Genomic DNA, 26829 nt, shown 5'->3' with positions numbered 1-26829 from the left:
TGAGCGCTTGATTTGAAAATCCAACTGCAACCTACCAGGTGAATAGTGTAATTCATTACCTACAGAAAATTTGGTTACACTGAAGGGGGCTTTCCCAAGTAAATAAGGGAAATATATCATTTCCATTCTTTTTCCTAAGACTTCCAGCTGACTACTTAATAAACTATATAAGATTTGGGGATTTGTTAAGGACCATTGCAGAAGGCATTTCACGGATGGGCTGTTACATCTGAGAGCAGCCATACAGGCTGAGACTTTGTCTTACTCATTTAATTCACCAGAGGTGGCTGCCCTCACATGCAACAGCCCATCCGCGAAATGCCTTCTGCGATGATCCTTAGCAAATCCCATAAGATTGATAAGCTTACATGTATCCATTATAAATCTTCTACAAAATCCATCTCCAAACCCATATATTCACAGGTTCACAACCAGCTCCACCACAACCTCTAATCCCACTACATCAGAATGATATAGATCAGTTTAGACAGAGATTTCTATTACCCAAATTCAAGTCCATCAATACCTACAAGAAGAATAGTTCCTAGGAAGTAGAATTTGTTCATGTATTCAGGGTCTCTGAAACCCCAATCTCCAACCCCTTAAACCTTAAAACCGGGTCTCTGAGGCTCTGAACAAGTGCACATACTTTGGCTAAGGAGATTCTCTGCAACTTAAATAGCTCCTAGGAAGTAAGAAACCAGAGAAAACACATCCATTAGAGTCGAAATATCCGCCAAAACCCTAATATGAGATAATACCACCTGTGGTGAAGAGCAGAGGGTGAACGCCTTTGTTTTCCTACACAATTCTTAATTTTTCTACTCCCATTTGTCGCCAAATTTGCCTGATGGGGAAAGGAAACTGGTGGAGGGAAGGCAACCAAAAACGGGGATGAAATTTCAGTGACATAACTGATGCAACCAAACTGAGCTGAAAATTGCAAGTAGGAGAGATTACAAACTAAAATAAACAAAGTTCCAACAAGAAAACAAGAATAGTGTCCCACGAAAAAACATTTGAATTTGTACCTGATGAAGCTTGATGTACAAAAAAGACATCATTGTTACCTGGATCAGAAAATTCTGTTCAGCAAAATAACACCCAGATGATAAACAAACATTGCATTTCATTTTGGTGAACAGAACTTTGCACTGAAAAACAAAACACTTACTTTTTGAATTCAGTCATTCTAAGCGCATCAGTTAACAAAACTGCATCTTCTCGAGACTGACCCATTTTCCACACCTTGAATTCTTCATCAAAGTAATTCTTACTTTTCCAAAGTCTCAGCGTCGCCATTGAAAATGGCCCTTGTATGTGACCAGAAGGGTCCACATAGTGCCATAGAACATGATTTTCCACACTATCGTTTTCCACGTCTTCATTGTCATCATCTAAGTCAATAAACTTGACCTTGGAATCCATTTTTGTGACTCCAGACACTAAATCTTCGTCATCACTATCAACCAAATCAATAATATTGTTTTCTTTGGTGCTGTCTTTGATATCTGCAGACTGATGTTCTGCTTCCACAAATAACCCAAAAACATCTTTCCCTCTGCTGGTTTCTTCGACCTCTGTTGGCATACAAATATGAATAAATCGAATTTCCTCAAAACTAGAATAGGATATACAATTGCCTGGCATCTGAAAAATTACCAGCAAATCAATCAAATCCTACACAGAACATAGCATGCATACCCAGTCTATTCTAATAACTCAAACCCCAATGTCATGAAAAATATAAAATTGGAAATTGGTGATTGAGTTAGACTCCAAAAACCAAGCCTAAATCCTAGACAATTACTGCAAATCCGAGGCTCATATACCAAATTGGTATGGACCCTAGGCTCTGATCCCACTTAATGCAAAAAAAATGTTTATAATCTAAATAAAATACTAATAAAAGAACATATTATATTCCCAATAGTCGATAGGAAAAAAATAAATCGAATGGCTGCTAACACGATTGAATCACATCAACTCTATGCAAGTATTATTATTTTTTTTTTTGGAAAAGTCAACTCAGAGGACTAAGACAAAACATACAGTGATCAAACGTACTTTTAAAACCAAGGTTAACCCTGGAAGGGAACAAGAAAAGAAATCTAATAAACCTGAATATGGGAAGATGAGATTTAGAACAACCAGATGAATAATAGAGCAACCAGATGAGTTGAGTTTTTACCCATGTCATGCGGTTGTGAAGCTACTGATGCAGTTCCAATCCCTGTTAATTGAAGAAAACAATATAAAAATCAAGCAAAACCCCAGAAGGGAAGAATAAAAGAAATCAAATAAAGATGTATATGGGAAGATGAGATTTAGAATAATCAGATGAGTAAGAAGCATTTACCCGTGTCGAGTGGTCCCGAGGCTACTATGGCAGTTCCAATCCCTGTTAATTAACCAAAACAATATTAGAAGTCTTTTAAGTAAATGTTTTTTGAAGAAAATCTAGCAAGGAGTAGAATGAAGAGGCGAACCATCGGATTCCATTCTAACAGCTTTCTCTTTGATGGCCTCCGCATCACCTGCCCACATATAATAGGTTCAGAAGAAGCACTATATTAATTTTGGGGACTTTTAAAGCACAGATCCTCACAGATCTCATAAATTAAAATGTAGTGCCCATAATATCTGGTTTTGAAATTTCTTAGCAGAATGCCAATCATTTCTATTTTCTTAACATTTAGGCTAAAAATTCAAGCCGACCCCAACTAGTTTGGGACAAAGGCTTAGTTGAGTTGAGTTGTAGGCTAAAAATTCAAGAAGAGGGGGATTTACCAACAGCAGGAATTCTACCTAGTAAAAAATGGAAAGACCTTTTTGCATGGCCCTAAACAAAATTAATAAGCAGATGCCAGGACATCCTTGATACTTTTAATGTACATTGATGCCATAGCTGACATGAATGTATAATGCTTCTCACAGTTCACAAAGTGCTTACATGTCCCTATATCTTTTCAAATACATATGTAAAGATAAAAATGAAATTAGTAAGGCTGCTAATCAAAATTTTGGTACAGATAAACTGGGCTTGTAATAAAAAATTTGAAAACTATAACTTTTCAAAATATAAATCAGAAGGAATTTATAATCAAGGAAACCAAGACTGAAATAATCTAGCAAACTAAAACTAGCACAAAAAACGGTTTGATCCAGCAAACAGAGCAAAAGAACACTAAAGATGCATAAAATAAACACATGAGAATTATTGAGAACAAATTTATCTGCTAAAATATAAGTTTTATTAATTTAAGTGAACTCTACAATTCTGCTTTGAAACCATTAATCGAATTCTAGATAAGAAAGAATTAATCAAGAGGCTTTTCGCAAGCCAAAAAGTTCACACATAAATGAACAAGAGATTAAATGGAAATTGTCGATGCACAAGCATGAACACATTGGGAGAGAACTTTAGTTCATATCTTTGGAAGTCCCCTTTCTAACAGCATGATCTTAGAACTTTCTTAAATGGTCCATCTAAAGGGACACCCTATTTCAGATATCTTTAGTTTAGATTTATATGCTGACAAATTTAGAAACCTTTGAAACAGAGCAAAGACATGTAAACCAAAGAGTTCCACTTTCAAGAGGATGATTCTAGAATGCCCTGAAGATGAAAGTTGCATGATCCAAAGAGTCCCTATTTTGGGAGGACTCTCTGAAAAGTTTTTGGGGCGAAGACCCTCTTTTAGAATCTTTTGGAGAATTCCACTAAGAGTGGGGCTCTTACCAACTCACAAAATTTTGTTCGAACCTTTGGAAGACGACTCCTAAAAGAGAGACTTTGGTTCACGCACAACCTTCCAATGATTCCTCTTAGAAGAGAGATTTTTCAGTTTGTATAACTTCAATCTTTGTAATCTTCTGGAAGAGTCCTCTAGGAAGAGGAACACTTAGTTCATATAATTTAGATTTTTGGAACTGATGGAAGAGTCCTCTCGGAAAAGTCCCTCTTCCAATTCACATAACTAGCTCTTTTGGAACTTTAATTGGAACTTTAAAAGTATCCTGGAAAAGGACTCTCAGTACTCTTCGATTTACATTGCAGTACCTTTAGAAAGGGTTCTTCAGGAAGGACACTTCAGGTTGACTCTTGGCGAGAAAGGAGTTTGCTGTGTTAGAGCTTCTACTTGAATTTAAGTTTCGAAGAGTCCATTAGGAGACAATTTCTTTATTGTGTAAGACTGGTGATGAAAGCACCTTAGGAAGGTCCTTTGTTGATAGTAGTTTGGGAGAGTCTATATAAGAGAAGATCCACACAAATTGGAAAGAGCTCTTTGGAAAAAGTCCACTCATAGTACATTTTGTTCGATCTCTTTTGAAAGAACACTTTGTTTAATTTCTATGGAAAGAGTCCACCCAAAGAGGACTCTTTTCTTCAAAGTTCCTCATGATGAAGATAACAGAAATTCTACAAAAAACAAACAAGATTAAAAAGGCAATTCATTGGACAAAAGAGGCCCCAAATAAATAAGTGATTTAGCCACTCCATGTTTGGCTAGCCTATTATCGAGGTCGTTATAACTCGGAATATGAGTAAACAAAATCTCACACCCATTGGCCATCTCACCAATCTCGTTTATGAGCCTAGAAAGCCTTCATATATCGGGACTGATCACATGAACCCATGAAATCATGTTGGAAAAGTATCCCTATACCTCAAGTCTTCCCTCCATCTGCTAATGAATGTGTAAGCCTAAAGTGAAAGGCTATAACCTAAGCCTTAGAAGAATCAATAGGGACATCAAACCACAAAAGGAGAATAAAGTATGAGCCTCATCATCCCTAAAAGGTCTGTCAATACCCTTCGGTTTGAGATTAGCAAGAGAGCTCAACTCAACTCAACTCAACTCAACTAAGCCTTTGTCCCAAACTCATTGGGGTCGGCTAATGAATCCCCTTTAGAAAATTTTCATGAAGGTGAAATAGTCTACCCGACTTAAATTGACTGAGTCTAATCCTGACACTAGTTGAGTTCACCTACATGTATCATTTTTTTCCATTCTCTCCTATCCAAGGTCATGTTCTCTATTATGTTCCTAGCCATCAAATCTTTCCTCACTGTTTCTACCTAAGAGAGCAATTGTCAAAATTCATCTTGGTGGAATAGGGCGACAGGAGTTGCCACCTAGCCATGAATTTCATCTTAGGCACCCTTCCAATCACAATGTCTTTCTAATTCCTAAGAATTTGATCAATCGAGTATCCCCGAAACTCTTTCCTAGTGGGAGGGCTAAACAAGCACATTGAGTTTAATCTTCCAAACAAGCCAAGTCTCTACTCAAAAGAGTGAGTCCTTTCCCCAAACTTCCCACATCACAATGAAGCAAATCAGCTCCCTATGAACCAAATCGGCCAGAGCACAAATTTTCCTATAAATTCATAATGGACACCGAAATGACCCAACAGATGCCTAACAAATCGTATACTTAATGCCAAATAGCAGATCCCACCTTAAAGAGAAAGAAGTGGTCAATGAATTCTCCTCTTCCAAACACATGATATCAATAAATTCTCCCTCTTCCGATGCAGCTGGATTGAGGGCCCATAATCACGGACAAATGGGAGTCATGGGATTAAGAGCTATTAATGTCTTTTAGGAGGGAAATATAGAGATGAAAATTTCAACATCTTACATATCGACGATACAACTAGCTATGATTGTGTGGAGCCTAGCTCCAATCTTTTTTGTGGAGTCTACCTCAAATGAATTGAATCATTCATGTGATAAGCCCCACTTGAAATTGCCCATGGTTGAAAATTCGATTTGAACAGATCCTAATATCTAATCAGTTGAGTTCCTACCCACTAAATGTGAACATTGACATACATTTCCTTTGCATCCATTTGCTGGATCTTGGTTGGAAAGTCAAGATCCCCTGATCAAATAGATCTTTGGACCATGGATTTTTGAAGGTGGGACACCAATCAGAAAAATAATTTTGAAGGTGGTGCACACCATGTTGGCAGTTCAGAATATCAAATTGGTTTAGGTTGGTCTCTCAATATGGTGCAAATCAATAGTTGGAAACATGTGTAAAATGTACTTATCTGTGGCACTAGTGAGAGTGACACAATTATTGGACCCCATGATGTTATGGATGATGTATACCATTGATCTGGTGGGCGCCAATGTGGAGACCCTATAATCCAAAAGTTGACACAACTAGGCATTTATGGGCCCAATAATTGCATCTCACATTTCCCTATGTGTGTGTGTGTGTGTGGAGAGAGAGAGAGAGAGAGAGAGAGAGAGAGAGAGAGAGAGAGCAGGAAGTTGAAGTCTTACCCACATCAAGAGATCCCGGAACTGTGAGCGCAGCACCAATGTCTGCTATCAATCAAACATGGGAATCTTAGTCTTAAAAGAAAAGTTCACTAAGTAAGCCCAGCTAAAAGAATGAGATTTGAGATAAGTGAACCTTTGGATTCTATTTCCACAACTTTCTCAATGAAGGCAGCTTCATTTCCTATTAAATCAAATATGACAACTTCAGAAGGCATATTTATTTGGGGCTTGTTTGCAAACAGCTCCTCACAAAGCACTTAAATTAGAATGTAGTTCTCCCATATGAATAGAAATTTACAAACAGGTTAATATAAAATAGGCCTATATATGACACACAGAACCTCCACTTCCTGTCTCTCCAACTTTCTGAGGGGAATCAACTCCATTTAGTTCTCCACTTCCTGTCTCTCCAACTTTCTGGGGGGAATCAACTATATTTCCAGCTATATCAAAAAGTCAGTTTAGGACTAAAACAGAAATTCAATGCTACATTCAGCAGAAAAAAAGGGATAGCTTGGTGAACCTTCAATGTCGCTTTCTACACCAATCTGATCGAAGCAAGCTCCTTTCCCTGTTCAGAAGTGATTAGGAACCTGATCAAATACTTGAAACAATTCACCGAGTTGACTTGATCTCTAGTGTTACAGAGCTCACAGGACTAACATGGTTTTTTTCATAGTTAGAGTATAGCCCAAAAAGACACGGTTTGATATTTGGAAGATTAAAAGAATAGGCTACACTGTAAGCTCTCTCAAAAAATTAAAAAGAAAACAAAACAGAGATTTGAGTCATTTCGGACTGGACCCCCCATCATTTTTAGATTTTAAGTTCCAACCATTTAAATGTAGAGTTTCAAGCATTTAAATGCAAGGTTTCACTTCTTTGTAATTTTTTTTATCATAGCAATAAAAGTTAAGGTGCCGCCCGGGGTGGGTTCTTATATAAATTCCAAGTTACAAAAGCATTTAAATATTTGTGATTAATTGGGAATGGAAGTTTCAGGCTAGTAGCGCAAAAGTTTCTGAAACCATGTTTTACAAGACTCAACAAATTGAGCATATTGAACCCTCATCTAATTTTCCTGAATATTTCAGAGTATTCAGGGTGGACGCAAGTTCTGTATCTATCAGCAACTACTTGTTGAAACACCTTCAGCTGCTCTAAATGTATCAGTAAAAGTCAAAAATGTTTATTTCAGGAATATCGCAGGAAGAACACATATTGGGAAGTTTTAATTTTATTTGTTATTTTCAGGTTTATATCGGGACAAAATTTGGAAGAATAAAATATTTAAAAACATAAACTTAAGAAAAGAACTCAAAAAGACTTAAAAAAATGTATTGATATTCCATTTCAAAAATGTATCAGGATATTTCAGTGATATCATGATATCGGAACAACAAGGAATACACCGCACTTATTTTGAAATTTTTCAGAAAATTTTCAATTTGTTGTTTTATCAAAATATCACAACAGGGTAGCATTTTTTTTTTATAAATTCAGAGATATTTGTGACTAAAAGTCCGTATTAGAATAACATAAACGCAAAACATGTATAGGATTTAATGTCAAGGATCCATGCAAGTTAAACAGACATGTCCGTTGTAAACAAACAGGTGTCAGACACACTGACCCTAGAAAATCCAATACGCATCCACGTCCAAACAGTTTACATTACAAATTACTGCATCCACGTCCAAACAATTTACGACTTTAGCTCACAGAAAAGCAAGATATAGAAAAATTTATCAAGAGAGAAATTGTGTTTTTGAGAGGGGGGACAATTTGGAAGTAAATGAATAGGAAAGTTCCAATTTCCGCGTCCCCTGTCATCAAGAAAAATTGATGTCGTGTTCAAGATGTCAATCTTACCCGTGTCATAGTGGCTTGAAATTATACAAGCAACCGCAATATCCGTTGAATAAAATACAAATTTACAAGTCTTAAAGCATAAGCTAAGAAATAAATATAGCTGAAACAAGTAAACTAAGTAGGATGAACCCTTAGTTCCTCTTTTAGCAGCTATCTCATTGGAGGAAGCTTCGCTTCCTGCTAAATCAAATATATTTGTTTTAGAAACAGTAAAAGCAAATACTTTTTGGGATTTTTCATAGAGGTCCACACCATTCCCACCAATTAAAATATTGTGCCTATAAAAAAGGAATTGAACTTAGGAGCCTCTGGTTTAAAATTATTAGATTCCTAAAGTCCAGCTCCTTCAAATCATTTTCCAGACACCATCAATAGGGCTGGCCTTGGTCAGAAAAGCTACATTCTCTGAAAAAAATTGAACACAATTGGGGACAGACGACTGGTCAGATAATTAGTTATTAGATGTTGGGCATTTTCTATCCTAATAATGTCATATCATATGGAGCAAGGGGTTTGCTAGGAAATGTTGAATTCCTTTTCCTCTTAATAAATTAACTTATTACTATGAAATGCAGTGAGATTGAAATCTAAGTGGGTTAGCATCTCAAATACAAAACTGAGGGAGATCAACCACACTAATAACTAGGGAATCTGCAGAGTTCACGCCCCTCTGAACCCACACATAATCATGGCAATCCTAAGTCTCAGAAATTTACAAAGAGAAAAGAGCAATTTGCAAATGGAAGCAAATGTCTACAAAATAAAATGAATAAATTGAAAATATTGAACCTTTAGGACATCCTCTCTTTCTAGCTTTTTGATGGGAGACAGCCCAATTTCGTACCAAATCAGACAGTAGTATAAGTCCTAATGAAAAAAAAATGGAGTAATGCCGAACAGAAAGATGGAATAGTTTCAGCTTGGCGAACCTTCATCTTCTTCAGCATCTATTTCATCCCAAAAAGTTCCTTTTCCTGCTACAAAATTAATTAATTAATTAGTAAAAGACTTGGGTCATGTTAAAGCTGTGACTCAACTTGTTAGAATCCAAAAAGATTGTTAGGAAATGTTGAGATCCCTTTTTCTTTTAATAAATTAACATGTTACTAAGAAATCAAATGCAGTGGGCTTGAAATCTAAGTGGGTTAGCATCTCCAATACACAGCTGAGGGAGACCAACTACCCTAATAAGCAGGGAATCTGCAAACGAGTTCACCCCACACAGCCACCACCACAACCCCACTGAACGTACACATAATAATGGAAGCAAATGTCTACAAAATGAAATGAATAGATTGAAAACATTGAACCTTTAGGGCGTCCTCTCTTTCTAGCTTTTTGAGGGGGGACAGCCCCATTTCCTGCCGAACCAGACAAAATAGCATAAGCCTAAGGTAAAAAAATGAAGCTATGCTAAACAGAACGATAGTATAGTTTTAGCATAGTGAACCTTCATCTTCTTCTCCAGCTATATCATTAAAAACAGTTCCATTCCCTGCTAAAAGATATGAACAAAATTGTTCAGTTAGTAAAAGACTTGGGTCATGTTAAAGGCAGACTACATGGATTCTTGAAAATTGTGAGGTCTAGAAACCAAATTTATACCCTCATTAACTCGTTCTGCATCTTTCATACAATCTGGGGTGGCTTCAGGTACTATTTCTGTATCCGCAACTACTTTCGGAAGCTCCTTCAAAAGCCGTGATCGTTCTGCTGGTGTTTGAAGCAACCGTTTTTTCTCTATGTATTCAAATAGTGTAGAACCAAGAACAGGTCAAGGGTCACATCAATTCATTAAAATAATAGGGTCAACATAGTTTGTAACTCAGACGTCTACACATTTTGGTTTCAGAGATGAGGCGCCCAAAAATGTGACCGTGGAAAATGGAAAACCCGAGACAATCACACAGAAACGTTCACAGCCCAGGACCTGTGTAACTTCACAATGCCACATTGAGACATTCTGGCATCTATATTGCACATATTGTTCTAAACATGCAAAATATATCACCCAAAAAAGTGAGTGAATCATCAATTTTTGAAACTTCAGTAAGCTACATTCATCTTGTGAGCTTTTGAGACAATTTCCAGCAAAGCAAAAAAAGGCCCTACTTGAGCAATCCACCTCTAACATAAAGGATATTCTCTGCGCCATCCCTTTTCATTTGCCCTGTCAATCTGGTTTTTTAATTTCACGATCTCTCTATCAATCCACTGAAAATAAGCCGGTTTGTGGAAAGTCGCCAGCCAAAAAAACAACAACGGGAAAAAATGTCAGCAGCCCTAATAAACTAAATGGAAATGCAAGTTAAAATAAATACATTTAAGATTAAACATCTCAATCAACTACTAAATCTTTCTTTTGGTTTCAGAGTTTGGCATGGCCATGTCAATGAAACTCTCACCAAACTTGACAAAAAATTTAGAGATGGGACTCAGTATTGTGACACATCCAAGTCAACTCAGTCAAGTCCAAGTCAATAGGGGAATTTTGAGCATAATAGCACAAAAAAACCAAGAAAAACTAAAAAACGAATTTACTGAAGATGCCCATGATTCACATCATAGTGAAATCATTGTTGGATTCCTAATATCAGGAATTTCGTGTGAAATTTTCAAATTTTGAAAATTTATTGGGATAATATCAAGAAAATCTAAGGGAAATAACAATAAAAATGGAATACAATTAAATGAATAACTAAAAAAATAAAAATTAATAATAGATGTATAATAGGATGATTGGAGTAGTCATAATATAGTGATTGCCCAGAAAATTATTAAGAAAATCCCATAGCAAGAATAACTTCTCTTTTGAAAGTTGAAACTAGCACAAAAGATAGTGAGATTTTCAAAATAATCGATATACACTTTACTATGATTGAGAAAATGAGATCAATCATGACTATCAAAATGGTAACAAATTGATGGTCCATCACATTCAAAATATTATTCAAGCATCTAACCAACTGAATTAACATTTTCATAGTTACGAAAAAGAGTAAAAAAAAACCCTTTACTAGGTTCAATCAAAACAAAGAAATCAAAGGTTTGAAGCTGATGAGCATTGTAACAGATCTGATAGTTATATTTTTCAATTTTTCATTAAGAATCGAGGCACATATATGATATGTTAAACCATTCAAAAAAAAAAAAACATACATACATACATGATTTGTTAAATCCTCATGTAGACTCCTGGCCTTCTGATCAAGCTCGACCTGCAAAAGATTTTGCAATTTAAGATGGTGAGCTACAGCAAGTTACTAAAGAGAATCTTGAATAAAACCCGAAAATAAGTATGCCCATGGTTTTAAATTTCAGTCAAAATCCGAAATTTAAGATTTCAGTTTGGACCGAAATCTGAAGATTTTGGATTTCAGCCGAAATTGGGTCATTTTTACTGAAATTGAAAAAAATTCGGCTGAAATTGCCGAAATTTGAAATAAAAAATCAGTTTCAGTCGGGACCGAAATTTAAATTTAAATCCATAAGTTGGTCCACGTGCCATGTTACAAGGTAGAAGTCAAGTATCACATCGGTACACAGCAACCCCAAAAAGGAAAGTGTAACTCCTAATAGGTTTACAAACTTAAATGTGCGGAATTTTGCAAACCGTCCGTTACTGTGCCCTACCATAGATAGTTCATGGTGAAAAGAGTGCACAGTCAGACAATCCTATTCATTTTTTATTTTTATTTTGAAATGGCAAATTGAATTCATTAAAAGAGAAAGGGGCCGAGATGGACACCCCCCCCCCCAAAAAAAAAAAAAAAAAAACAATACAAGAGAAAGAACAAATACAAAGAAGACAAGAAAACTCTCAAGGAGGAAGAAAGTCAAACCACTCCAACTCCTAACGGCTAACCCCATCCCTAGCCCTCTGCCTCCCCATTAGCAGATCTTCTCACATGATTGAAAGAAATAGAAGAACCCAAGATTAGATCGTCTATTTCATAAAAAATAGAAGAAAATCTCCATGGTGGCAACACCGATCCACGAAACCATCAAATCACATTAAGTGAATGACGCTCCACAATAGTACAATCCATACTACCTCTATCAATCCTTTTAATTCCTTGATATGCCGCTTTCACCTCTGCCACCGAGGCATCACATACACCAAGAGGGCCGGAGTAAGCCCAAGTAACATTGCCGCAAGCATCACGGCAAAGACCACCCACCCCAGCTGGGCCTGGGTTACCAAGACTCGACCCATCGAAATTAACTTTGAGCATCCCAATAGGTAGAGCCTCCCATCGCTGCACTACCATAGGCCAATCGTCCCTACTAAAACATACTTCCCTCCAACCATCCCATAAGTCAAAGGCCAATACAAAACGGAAAGCCGAAAGGCTTCTTGCCCAAGATATAGTGAGAGCAATAATTTTCACATATAGCCAATACGGAGATTTGGCTATCCCCACAAATACTCTAGAATTTCTCTCTTTCCAAATCACCCACCAAGTCGCAAGAAGATAAACCATAGTAATTTTCAAACCCTATTCATGTACCTCCAAATAGAAAGTTAAACCCTAGTAGAATTTTTATTTTAACTATCTCTATTTGAAGGCCACTGAACACATGGTTAGGACCATTAAATCAGTGCATTTTCGCAGTGTTCATCCACAGAAGAAGAATTTATTTATTTATTTTTTTGAAAATTATCCACAGAAGAAGAATTAACAAGACATATTGTAGGGTACACCTTACTTCCCTTAAATTGACATTAATTCATGCAGGGTATAGAGTTTAACCCACTCATCCATTTGTGCAAATTGGACATGAATGGCAAACAAAATATAACAAATCATTTGACATGAATACGAAAGAACGAAGAGTAAATTATAGAAACATAGGCTCTTAGCCCATTAAAACAAATTCACCGACCAAATATAAGCTGCTCGCCAAGAAAAGAATAGAAGTCTTACATAAAAGTAGACCATTAAATATTTGCCAAATGTGAATTACATTTCTTCTTTTTGAAGAACACGATGAAAGAATTGAGCCAAAATAATACAAAAATATAGTGAAATATAACCGAAATTTATGAAGGACAATTATAGAACTAATAACTGAAAATAGAAAAGGGGTTGGAAGTCTTTACGGTTTGAAAACAGGGAGAAAGAAAGGAAAATGGGAAAATAAGAAAATTATGTTCTCATGTCCCATTGTTTATTCTATTCAGTAATTCCAATTATACTAAAATGAAAAGCATACCCTCAGATATATGAAAAATAACACATACCAAATTCTCACACTAAGATTTAAATACCACTACATCTCAACACGCCCACATAAGTTGCTGGAATGATTAACAACTAAGCCCAAGTTGCCAAGAATCTCATACAACCTTGCTTTATAAACCCTTTTTGTAAGAATATGAATATCAGCCAATTGCAGTTGTGTAGTGATGCAGGGAGTGCAATTCAATCCGTCCTTCAACTTCTCCTTTAAAAAATACCGATCTACCTTTATATGTTTAGTGCTTCCATGTAGAATTGGGTTTTATTTTTTTTAAATGGAAAAAATAAATGTGCAATGGACGCTGGGATTATGAGCAATAAGTATTTCCACAAGGGCAGAAACCGCTATTTATCCAATAGTCAAAGAAATTCACTGTATTCATCTTACATAGTTTAAGCAAGGTTTTAAATTTCAGGGTCGGTTTCGGGTTGGCATAGAAATGGAAACATTTCAATTTCAGTTGGAAAACATATCAAAACATATGTAAATGATAGGATTTTAAAATGAAAATTTAAGAAATGTTAATATAAGCATAAATATACACTTAGGAACATAACATAAGCAAGGCAGTCATCCATAATGGTTTAACAAAATTGAACACCTAGTGACATGTCTTGACGCGCATGTCTGATAATTCAGTACACACATGACATTTCACATGTAATTTATATAAACATTTATACATAATATGCATCACATTTCACATGCAATTCATATAAGTATGTAACGCATACCGATATAGTATGACATTAATGAACTTACAGTTTTGGTTTCGGCATGCATTTCGGCTTCAGTATGTGTTTCGGTGGGGATGTAAATGGAAATATTTCAGTTGTTTCGTTTTGGTTTCAATGAAATTTTAAAACCGTGAGTATTAACAACCCCCCCCCCCCCCGACACAAGCAAACTTTCAATCAACCATATGAAACAACTTAATTTAATATAAACATGGTGACCTTGACCAAGAAAGGAAGGTGATTAAGTGGGCTTTTGGGACCCACATATGACCTTGGACATTGATCGGTAATTTGATTTGGGCAACGCAGCTCGGAAATTTCTTTGAGCATTAAATTGAGCACATAATTACTGCTCGTGAATTGGTTTATGACTTCAAGCTCAAGCAGCAATAGTAATTCCTGCTTACCTCATGAAGCCCATACCCATCATACATCCAATCATACCAATACATTTGAATAATTTAGAAACATAATCTTTCTATCCAATGGTTCAGAGCTTTTAGAAATAATCCCTTTCTATCCAATAGTCCAAAGCATCTAGAAAAAGAAAAGTATGTTTTGGATATTCTGAGACTATAGTACAATGAAATAACCATAACAAAAATGCACATTCGAAAATTCCTTCTAACTTGCTTTACTTTTGGTACAAAATCAGCAGAGTTCACAGAACTCTACGTGCAAAGGTTCAAGTTTGCAATATATGAAAAATCAATGTCTGTTATGGTCACTTGAGGTGATAATCAATTGAAATAAAGAGGCCACGTCTGATAACCATTATTTCATGAAATAAGAAGGAATTTTCATTTTCATATCATAAATTCATTATGAAGATAAAACTCACCAAAGTAGGCCTCTTGAGAAGGCCTGTGTTCACTCTTTGACGTAGATCTTCACATTCTTCCTGCCATCCAGGTAAAAAGATGGTCTAAGTTACCATGCGAGCCTGAGCAAGAAGGTAAGCATATGCATGGATTCAACAATTGACATTATCTAATTGAATGACTTAAAAGAGATCATTTAAAAAGAATATGCAAACATTGGTGTTGTTTCGGTTATGTCGAGCACGAAGCTACGCTGGCAGTATCACTATTCTCTCGATTAGAATGTTGACGCTACGTGGGATTCGACTACAAACTCTAGGTATGCATTTATTTTCGGTTTTTAATTCTTTCTACAATTAGTGTGCATCACTGTGCAAATGCAACGTGGAATAATCGAAGAAAGGTAATTTTTCATGGATTCTAATTTTGGAAATAATATATATATATATATATATATATATATATATATAAGAGAGAGAGAGAGAGAACATTTCCTACACACTTGTGTAGGTAAGTTACCTACACACTAGCTTAAAATACAGTGGGGGCCCACATTGTTTGGGTGATCCAAACAATTCATTTGAATGGTCCTCACATAGATAGGGTGTCCACAAAAAATCAGATCCATAGGATCATCCCAACCCTACGATTTGTGGAGGTAAAATGGACGTGTATAAACCTTCACAAATTAGTCCATTTTTTGCCTCCACAGTTTGAATGGTTAGGATGATCCTATGGATCTGATTTTTTGTGGACACCCTATCTATGTGAGGACCATTCAAATGAATTGTTTGGATCACCCAAACAATGTGGGCCCCCACTGTATTTTAAGCTAGTGTGTAGGTAACTTACCTACACAAGTGTGTAGGAAATGTTCTCTCATATATATATATATATATATATATATATAAGGAATAAGATTGTGAGCTTGAAGCTCACATAGCTTATATGAGCTTGAGGGCCAAATACATGTGGGCCCACATTGTTATGATGACCAAAGCATTCATTTGACAGGCCCTTACATAGATAGGGTGTGTACAAAAAATCAGCTCCATTGGATCATCCTAACCCATCCAAAAGTGGATGGCAAAATGGACAGACACCGTTTGCCACAAATCTGCCCATTTTTGCCCTCCGCTTTTCGAGGGGTTAGGATGATCCAATGGAGCTGACTTTTGGTACACACCCTATCTATGATGGGGCCTTGCAAATGAATGGTTTGGATCACCACCAAAAATGTGGGACCCATGTGTTTGGGCCCTCAAGCTCATATAAGCTAAATGAGCTTCAAGCTCACAATCATTTTCCTCTATATATATATTCGAATTGAGAATTCTTCCTCCTTTTATTTTCAGGAATTTTTTCTTTAATCGCAATGATCTGTAGGAAGTGTTTTATGTTGCTGGTTTTTTTTTTCTTTCTTCTTGTTGTTTTTTTTGTTTTGCATAACAATGGTAGCTACAACTTTCCTTTGACATTTGTGCCTGGTGGAAAAAACCAGCAGACTCATACTTTTCTTTCTTTGTTCGCGTTGGGTTCGGGTTTGAGTTAGGGTTAGGATTGACCTCTACCTCGGGTAAAGGGCTCGGGTTAGGGTTGGCTACATGCTACTTCGGGTTGGGTTCGGGTTGGACTCAACCCGACCCGAGTTGCACCCCTAGTTCAAGTTCATCAAGTAGATAAAAATACAGAATATGCCAATCTTTTATAAAATCACCAAGCCAACCATTGCTTCGGAGAATTTTCTACAACATGAAGATTCAAGCAAAAGGAGGGAGAAGAGGGACAGACAAAAGATGCTGATACAACCGAATTCCAAGTTGATTTTAGAAGTTCTAGAAAACTAGCATCAACGGTCAAATATATTTGCCTACTAATTCGACACTATCAAATAAATTTACCTCTGAGAAATCATCATCAGAAACCATGGAGAGGCGAATATCCCTCACCATATTTGAAACCTGCAGGACAATATCTGTACTAGTATCTCCAATCCTATAAGCCTCTGAAACCCTTTTCACGCCTGAAAGGACAACAGATAACATGAATTAGAGAAATTATATGGTGCCTGACCGTCAAACAACAAGGGCAGAGAGAGAGAACCCCTACACCCTTGATTTCCGATCCAGCAAAATCCACCCTTTTTGACTTTTTGCTGGATCGGAAATCAAGGGCGGGGAGTTTTCACTCTCTCCGCCCTTGTTGTTTGACGGTCGGGCATCATATAATTTCTCCATGAATTACATGTTTCACAAACAGAAAATGCAATTCTAAATCAAAGGATATCAAAGGCATTATTGTTAAAACCACTAACCTGTAACTTGCAAGAGCTGGAAAGGATTTTTTGAGTAGTAATCTTTGGGATCAGATTTGACCCTCACAAAACAGTCTGTCACGTTATTTTCAAACGTCTCAGGGTTCTTCAGAAAATTCGCTACTAAGCTCCTCCTCAGATAAACTAGCTCAATATTACTTTTTGTCACAGAGGCATAGCAATATTTTGGAACTTCTGGAATCTTCTCCATGGGAGTATAGGGCACCGACTCGTGAGTTTTACCATTCGAGCTTGACCTTCGCAGCCTCTTATGACCCATTGAGACATTCTCGTCCTCTGATTCACTCTCCGATATCTGGTTTTCAATGAAGTGTCCTTCCAACAAGTTAGGGATTTTGAGGCGGTTCACTGATTTTCTCCCAAAAAGAGAGTGCAACCTCGCATCACACAAGACTTTCTTTTTTTTACGAGGATCAATAAGATTATTCTCTCTTATATAATCTTGTATGATCTCACAAACTTCAAATGGGGAAGCAGGTTCTTCTGTATTTTTACCAATAGATGTAAGAAATTCAATGAGCTTTTTTGATCCCCACCCAATAAATGCCTCCTTTCTTGAGTTGATCCTTTTTAATGTCCTTTTCATCCAAAGAGATTGTCCCTCGTATTCTTCAACGATTGGGACCCGGTCATCAATTTCGTTATCCATATCATCAACATCAGATATTACTGCCTCTTCATCTTTATCTGAACTGAATCCATCCTCCCGGTTCTCGCCCTTCTTCAATAGTTCATCTGCCTTATGGAGATCTTCCAATGATAAGCCTTCTTTCTCCTTTAACAGCTCCCAATACTCCTTAAACAAAAATTCATATGTTTCTCTGTCCGCGAAGTCTATCTTACCCTGCAGAAAATAAGATGAAGATAGTGAAAATTAATGGTAGAAACTAGAAACGGGTATAAAAAGGACAAAAAAGAAATCAATGCAACACAAAACGCAAAACAGACTGTTATTACATCATTCAATTTATCTACTTTGTGGAACACACAATGGCATTTTATGTAATTGTTCATCTCGTCAGATCAAGTGTTCTATAAGCAGTTGCAAAGGCCCAAAAGCATAGCTTCAATTTGACAGCTAAAAGCAATGTATTTTGGGTTAGTGGATGTGATCGTACGACAATGAAAAGAGACAACTCTTTTCCTTTATTGGTAAGTGGAGGTTCTGGTTATCTCTTGGGTAAAAAATCTTCCTGGTTTCAGATTTGTGTCCGCTTAAGACCTTTGTAATGGGTGGAGGGAGGTGTGCTATAGTGTGGAATCGTAGTCGAAGGTGGTACAGGTGTGGGAACCTCTGGCTAACGGATTATTGAAGTTCAATTTTGACGGGTCTAGCTTGCTCGCTAGTGCGTGCGTGCGTGAAGGGGGGGATTTTAAGAAATTATTCGGGAGAAGTGATTTGGGCCTTTGCGGGTCCCATTGGTGTGGCGGATTCAAATGAAGCAGAGGTTAGAGCGGCGCATCAGGGATTCAAGTTGATAGATAAAAAATATCCTTCATAAATTTATAGTGGAAGGGGACTCCCTAAATGTGATTCGTTGGCTAAGGGGCCTCCACCCTCATCCTTGGAGATTTGCTTGTTTCTTTTGATGAGATTTAAGACCTACTAAAGTCATCACCTTATGGCCTAATTACAAGATGAACCACAAAGTAGCTACAAGGCATCCTACGCTAACGGAGTTCAAACATATAAGTTTGATATGCCATAGGAAAAATACTGCATCAACTCCCCAGAATTTTTAACTACTGCTAAAATTGTAATGAATTTACCCAAACAGCCCACCAAGCCACTTTATTGAAAGTTCAGAATCACTTAGAGGAATGACATTATCAATGCATGGCCCATTATCATTCTCTGCACTGTCATCTAAAGCATGATCTTGTATTAGTTTGAATGGGCTCCCATCTTTAATAAGTACCCTTGGTAACTCCCCATTATAAATACTAATAGAAACCATTGAAACCTATTTACTGCCAACAACCAGTGCAACATTGATAATATTTGAATCTTCAATGTGACCCACAGTGGATTCCACAAGTATGTCAGCAACATGCAACCTTCCACATTGGTTTCCGCACATTATCAGCCCACTGATGATCCTGAAACGCAAGCAGATTTTTCCATCCAAATCACCAAAGGCAGCAGCTCAGTCACAACCAGTCAAAAAAAAAAATTTGATCCAGGTGGCAATGGGCAATGGGCAGGAGCCTAAAATATTAGACCAACCCAATTGAGGGGGGGGGGGGGGGGGTTAAATGGTTGCAATCAGCCACAAAGTTCAGGAAATTAGAAGTGACAGGGGACTAAAACAAGAAGACTCTTGAATAGGGGTTTCCTTCAATAAAAAGGAGTTGAATTTGACGCAATTTTGGATGGTAAACTATCTGTAAGGATATCAGTTCAGGATGCTAATTCATGACCATATTTTAATGCATACAGTTCAGACAAATGACCAATTTAGTTCAACACCCTGCGTCTCTTAACTTCCACTCTTCAATATGAAATATCGAATTTAAGAACTGTAATGGCTCAAGGCTGCCCACAAAGGCATTATTTCTGTGAATAGAAATAGTTTAGATCAGCTGATAGTGGAGGGCGTTCTCTCAATGTGATAAGATGGCTTAAGGGTTCTATGGTTCCTCCATGGAGGCTTGTTCATCTGTTTGACGAGATTAGAGATAGAGTGGAAGGTTCTTCTGTTTCCATTGTTCATGTCGGAAGATCAACAAATGGGGTTGCAGATAGGCTAGCAAGGGAAGGAGTTAACAGTCAAGAATTTCAATAGATTTCTTGCCTCCATAGGAGGTGTTTATTTCGGTGTATTTTTATTTATTTTTTGTTTTTTTTATCTTCTAATTGGCTGTAATCACATATGGTTTTGGGTGGACTTTCTCAGTCTTCCCTTCCCTATTAATGAAAGCTACTACCATTCCCTCTGAGGCAAACATCAAACACAAAAACTATCATCTGCCATAAGACCTTTTCATTTGGCCATTAGCAGTCAAAATAGTTCCAACTTCTCCCATGCTTAAACAAAACAACATCAAGTGAATTTTTTTTCTATCCAAGATTGATTGTTACAACTCAATTCGATTGCTTTGCAGAGACTTCTAATTGAAGTCCTTTGGCTGAGATAGTCTTTGAATCTGAATTCATCAGAGGCTTTCTCTTGTGATAAACTTTAACCAACAACAAGCTTAATCATTTATGCCCAGCGATTTTCAACATGCAGAGTTCCCCAACATAGCAGCGTGGGAAAAGAATATCAGTAGGAAGGTGGATACTTTTATCCAAACAGGCTAATAGATAGAATTTTCAATAGCGGAAGCAATCGGGAATTTTCACAAAGAAATGTGTTCGCACAATGATGTAAACTGCTGTATGTGGATGGCAAACCCCAGGCACTTCATGGACATAGAGAAACCGAACATAATAGTCTTGTAAACAATAGCTACGCATGAAAGCACAGATACATCATGAACTGAATTTAGGTCTAACAATAGTATTGCCTTAATATTCATTTCCTCAACCGAATCATGTAAATTCAAAGTGCATTAATATGCTTGGAAGGAATGGACAATACGCTCATCCAAAGACCATGGATCCAAGGGTTTTAATTTTGACGAGATTGTGCTTAGGTAAGAATTTGATGATGAGAGCAGAATATAAGATCTTACTGTTCGGAAGGGTCATCTTCTATAGTTTTCCAGCATGTTCATCGATCCGCTAATGAGGTGGCTAACAAGCTAGCTAGAGAAAGGGTTCAGAAAGCTGCTTTGGAGCTCTTTGACTTTCTGCCTCCTTGAGGCTTTCTTTTCTGTATTTTGTATTTTTCTTTCTTTCTTCTTTGTATTTGACCACCTCAGTCCCTTTTTCTAATGCAATTTGCATCCATTCAAAATAATAATAATAATAATAATTCTAACCACACTTGTTTGGTTCAAGCCAGTCAATGCACTAAACCCAGTTCAACCGCAGTACTTCAAAGTAATTTATCATAGGAATAAATGGAGCATATGATAAACAAAGATTGAAGTCATACCCCGTCGGAATCAACATCCACATTTTCTTCTATAAGTAATGCAAGTTTTAAGCAATTATTGCAGAAGCCTTTCTTCCTTTTAACATGCACAAACTCAGCAACTTTGATGCATCCACGACATATAGAGCTCGGGCAGCAAAAACATTGGAACTTTGAATCTTTATGGCAGATGAAGCAAGTATGCCAATCTGTAACAAAATAATTCATGCTGGAACGTTAAATTTTGCACAAGAATTAAGACACCATATCAAACTATGTTAGGATAGGTTAGCAGCAAATAGTCAAATAAATTAAAGTTCGATTAAGCTTGAAAAGAAAAATATTTAGGAAGAGAAAACAGGTCTAATGAACGAGGGCATGAAGTGGTCAGTGAGTCATACCAGTCAATAGTAATAGTTAAAAAAAGGTAAAAATTCAAAAGAGAGAGAAAGGGTGGATTTTTTATTGACTTCGCCAAGGTTTTCATTGACTAGGATGGATCAACAAAACACCTGGTAGGGTTGAAAACTCAACTAAGTCAGTGAAAAGCTTCCTGGATTTTTGGCAACTCAGCCACTACATAAGTTGTCGGTGCTTGGTTAGGTACAAAACCAAGTCAACTTAGCTGAGTTCCACTTGGATTGGCCTAATTTTTTAACATACGTTAAAATGAATCCATTTTATACAAAGACAAAATCTATACAAATAGGTGCCAAGTGGATTACCACAAATCCACCGATCTTTTGTCTCCAAGAATGTGTTATCCTTTCCCACGCACTCAGGATGATAAGCTTTAAGACAATGTCTGGCAAACGATAAAACATGATATTAAATATGGGCATAAGTTAAAAAGCAACAGCATTCCATTCTGATTGCATTTCGACGAGAAGGCGCACAAACACAAAAATGCAGGAGAAGACTAAGAGGTTTTCACTTCTCGATGATTGAGCACCTGATAAATAAATGCTATATAAAAGAAAGGGCATGGGTAATAGACCTACAAGAACCTAATCATGATTTAACATCAAGTAATACAAAACCAAGCCCATAATTAAGGTACTGAAAATCGTACAAAATCATATTAAGAGGGCGAGAATACATAAATGCTTTTTTTATTATATGTAAGAAAATTAATAGAATACATAAATGCTTTTTTTAAAGAATAATAAGATACAAAAATGTTACGAACAGGGATAAAACAAAGAGACAAGTCCAAGTACAAACCAAACTCATTAATACCTTCCATGCCAAATTTATTAAATTTAAAATGTATCATGGCACTCTTTAACTAAAATCACTAAACATTTCTACGTAGTGATGAACTATTCAGAGCATCTAGACCATACAGCATCCGGATCAATCAGACATTAGAAGAAGAAAAAAAGTATGTCACGGTATTTTACTTTTTCTCGTTCTTGCAATTCATGCGAAAAAAACTTGAAAATCATTAAGTCACTCTAACCTGTAGCAATATTCATGTATGATTGTCATATAGAGACTAAGTAGAATTTTGATAAGTGGTCTTCGGGATTTGAAACAAATTGTATGTTTTTGCCACATTGATTACAGCAATCATTTGGCCACATTACAAGCATCGTAATTAAGACATCTAGATCTGTAAGTAATTATATATTTATAAATGACAATATAAATTCTCCAGAGTCAATGGTGCAAGTGAATGCAGCTAGTTCCTAAGACTTGAGCGTACTCGGTTGGGTATATCTTTCCGCTTCATAGTGTATGAAGCACGAAGAATAATTCACGATTAAGTTCCAAAGTGTTTATTCGTTATATTAACCAAAATACCAGGAAATCAATGACCAGAATATTAAGAATTAAAATATTACATGAGACCCGATCCAAGTGTACCAAACGGTGCAATTGAACTACAGCCTATGTTCTTTACCACGACAGACAGTGAGGATCTAACTGCACTCTGCCTATCAACCGAAGGCAAGGGCGCCAAAGCACCCATAAGCATTAACTTGTAAACACCAACTGCTCAGATGACATGCAAAACAAGAAAAGGAAAAGAAGGAGCTTATAAAAAAGAATTAAAGGCTATCTGCTTCATCACAACCCAAAACATTAAGCACGTTCGACCAAGCAATCAAATATATTATCATCGGCTACTCGAAAATTGGAACAAGAACCGATAACTCACATTTAAAGGACTTCAATATCAAAATAATCACAAACAACCAAATTCATTGACCAAGATAAACACCCACTTTAGGTATCAAACTAAGGCTGAATCCATTCAACCTTGAATACTTGCTGACTCCAGTAATAAAAAGCCCCATACTTGAAGATAGAACTTCAAAAATCGAATTACTCCACAAGGGGAGAAGCATCAAAAGAAATCAAGGTTAAAACCACACTAAATAACCAAATCCCAATATGTTTTTTTAATGGTATAACCACATCCCAATATAAAGACCAAAATGAGAGAGAACGTCCGACATTGAAATTGACAGCATGCAAAATGAAATTTACTACTAGACCAAGACCACGCAAAAAAAAATTGAAGACAGTCATGGAAAGACAAAATGTGCAAAGCCCCATTTACAGAAAAACAAATTCATAAGCAGACCAAGTTCACTTTAAAAGGAGACGGGGGAGCGGGGATCCCATTTACATAAAACAGTGAGATGATGCAGATAAGACATCAAAACATGAAAAATAAAAGAGAAGTTCTCAGCTCTGACAAAATGTGCAAGACCCCATTTACAGAAAAAAGGGAGATGACGCAGATAAGATATCAAAACATGAAAAATAAAATAAAAGTACTCAACTCTGACAAAAATGTACAAAACCCCATTGACAGAAGCAAGTCAGATGATAAAGATAAGACATCAAAAAATGAAAAAATAAAGAAAAGTTCTCAATTCTGAAAAAATGTGCAAAACCCCATTTACAGAAACAAGTGAGATGAGATTACTCATAAAAAAACAAAAAAAAAACAAGTGAGATATGCAGACAAGACATCAAAACATGAATAAATAAAGAAAGCTAGGAACTTTATAAAGCTTGTAACTTCTGGAACTCACTTATATTCACAGACAAGTAGCAATCCTCCATCTTTGCACATAAAGCAATAATCCTCTGCAATCTCTTCTTTCTTTTTCCTACCCCTCTTCATTGTAGAATTTCTACTCACGCAAGCAAAAAAACTACAATGAGACTTCTTAAGCTCTGCTTTAGAATATTTCTCAAAAACCCATTTTTTTCTCAAAAACCCATTTTTCTAACCAACATGCAACTAGGACTGAAAGATTTCTCAAAAACCCATTTTTCTCAAAAAACCATCTCACCAACACAACAAAAATTGAAGCTTTACTATAAGACTCTGCTGAGAACTGAGAAGGCTCAGATTGAAGAACTCTAAAAACCCATCTGAGAAAAAGCAAAGCTAAAAAAATAAAAAGTTGATTTCTGTACCAAAATGCAGTCAGAAAGCTGGAGAGAGCTTGGAATTAAGGGTTCTTAGAAACCCAACTCAGAAAAAATGGCAGAATATTTGCAGACTGCGTTAAAAACCCATATCAGAAAAATAAAATAACTTATGAAAGATCATCTTTTAGGCTTTCTCGGAGAGTGACGTATTTGGGGTTTTTTCAGTTCTAGGGTTAAAAGAAAATTGAAGCGTCATCTTCACTATTTATAATGACACATGAAACATTTTTAGAAAGAATATAGCAAAAGAAGAAGAGAAGAGGGTTGATTTCTCTGCCCTATTTTTCCACTTTCGCCCCTTTGTGACCGACACAAAACCGGACATCAATCAAGAAAAAAAGGGTGAAAAACGGCGTATCTCTCTCTAGGGTTTTCGAAGTACAGACAGAGGATTTAGGGATCAGGAAAAGTGCCAAGATGTTGGCACACACTTGATGTTGTATCCATTTTATTGAGAATTGCCTCTTTAAAACATTCTCCATGGTGGAAAACCATGGAAAAAGCTGCAGCCATGCCCCCAACTAAACCCTTTTTATTGATGGGTTTGGTTCAATCCTTGTAAAGGAACCATCCATGAGAGCTCTTGTATTACGGCCAAATCCACCGCTAATAACACCGGTCAATCTGAATAGACGCTCGTTAGCATCTTGCACAAATAAGATAGAGAAAAATATATGTACTAAACAACCACGTTCAGATGAGCAAGAGTAGACGTTCGCTAATATCTTGCACATATAAGATGGAGAAAATTATATATATACTTAACAACCACGGTCAGAAGAGCAGCAGAAAATAAACACAAGCAGCCACAAGACAAGAATATACGAAGTTCATCACAATTCCACTATATAAAACCAAAATAGTACAAGTTTTAAAATATTACCTAGACAGGCAGTAAAACCTGCCAAAAAACCCTTCTATCCAACCGTCTATGCAGCCACGAATCAGCCTCAAACCTAAAAAAGCAAAGCATGGAAGAAGATGACAGCCAAGAATAAAGCTTTGGATTTTGCTTTACCACAAAACCCCTTCAATAACCACTTTTTGCCCTATTTTTTTCTCTTTTGGGGAGAGCTTCTTCTTTCAACCCACTTTTTTGTCTTCACCAACACATGTGGTTGAGACTGAAGAATAAGAAGCCCACATAAGAAACAAGTGGGCCTAGACAAAAAAATAAATAAAAGAGTTGTGATTATGTTGTCACCTACTCACCATCTTCTTTACTAAAGAGGAATGCTAAAATGAAGGGCACCCTTGCAAAAAATAGGCACCCTCATTATGCCCTTTGACAATCTAACCAAAAGTATATTAATAATGGCACGGAAAAATATAGAGTACATAGAATAATAATTGCACTTTGGTGAGACTGTCCAATGGAGGCACCCTTATAGATGTTTTTTTAAGGGAAACTTCCGTTTAGCATTCCTCTTATTTATTAATAGGGATTTGCTAGGCAATTCTGCGGGAAGCTATTTTTAGGCTCATTTTTCAAACAAGAGCCACCATTTTTCCCCTGAGGTCCAAATGGCCGCTAACTCTTGAACTTTGGTTAAAAAAAATCAACGGTTCTAAGAGTAAGTGGAGAAACAGTATAAAAATCTCCACAAAGTGTAGGGCTTGGATTGTCCGATGCATAAAGATTGTTGGGCCCTAGCAGATGAATGGTTTGGATCACCAATGCCCAAACATAAAGCTATTAAAAATGACATTACCCATAAAAAAAAAAGAAGAAGACTTCCACACCCCCTTGTTTTAATAATGACACCCCAAAATATTATGTGCACCTTCGTAAATCGTAACGAGCATAGTATGGAGTGCTGTTATCGAAAAAAGTGGGCACGATATCATTTCCATAAATTTGAAGAAATATTAGAAAACTACTATAAAAATGAAACAAAAAAAAGAATGGAAAATAGACAATCTCAAAACATGTAAAATTTACAGAATAGAAATTTAGTACAAAATAAAATATTAATCATAAATTTCTCCTTGTTTACTGAATTTTCTATTTCTATACAGGTTGATATTTACACCCCCTTGT

The 26829-nt window shown here is 36.5% G+C and overlaps 1 protein-coding gene across 11 annotated transcripts; it reads right to left on the bottom strand.

Moving 5' to 3' along the window:
• Window positions 1-377: 377 nt before the first annotated feature.
• LOC143857945 (uncharacterized protein At5g08430-like) lies at window positions 378-25510 on the bottom strand. 11 transcript variants are annotated; one of them, XM_077368497.1, is made up of 23 exons: window positions 24774-25507; window positions 24383-24484; window positions 22058-22137; window positions 21354-21541; window positions 17290-18154; window positions 16877-16998; window positions 14996-15055; window positions 11341-11391; window positions 10317-10387; window positions 9779-9930; window positions 9624-9671; window positions 9484-9534; window positions 9103-9147; window positions 6825-6872; window positions 6643-6744; window positions 6435-6482; window positions 6302-6346; window positions 2490-2537; window positions 2360-2401; window positions 2192-2233; window positions 1175-1580; window positions 1032-1085; window positions 378-933 (listed from the first exon to the last, which is right to left on the bottom strand). In XM_077368497.1, exons 2-22 carry the CDS (start codon window positions 24472-24474, stop codon window positions 1076-1078), a joined length of 2616 nt encoding a protein of 871 aa, XP_077224612.1. In that variant the 5' UTR covers window positions 24475-24484; window positions 24774-25507; the 3' UTR covers window positions 378-933; window positions 1032-1075. The 11 variants fall into 11 exon arrangements, with proteins under 11 accessions (XP_077224612.1, XP_077224620.1, XP_077224611.1 ...); XM_077368505.1 differs by having other exon boundaries at window positions 6643-6732; window positions 24383-25508; XM_077368496.1 differs by having other exon boundaries at window positions 24383-25507.
• Between the last annotated feature and the right edge of the window lie 1319 nt (window positions 25511-26829).

This window comes from Tasmannia lanceolata, unplaced genomic scaffold (assembly GCF_043159265.1).
Source record: "Tasmannia lanceolata isolate RefF3 unplaced genomic scaffold, GAP_Taslan_0.1 ptg000025l, whole genome shotgun sequence".
In the NCBI taxonomy this organism is placed as follows: Eukaryota; Viridiplantae; Streptophyta; class Magnoliopsida; order Canellales; family Winteraceae; genus Tasmannia; species Tasmannia lanceolata.
The sequence above is the reverse complement of the archived record's forward strand: the minus strand, read 5'-3'. Positions and strand labels throughout refer to the sequence as shown.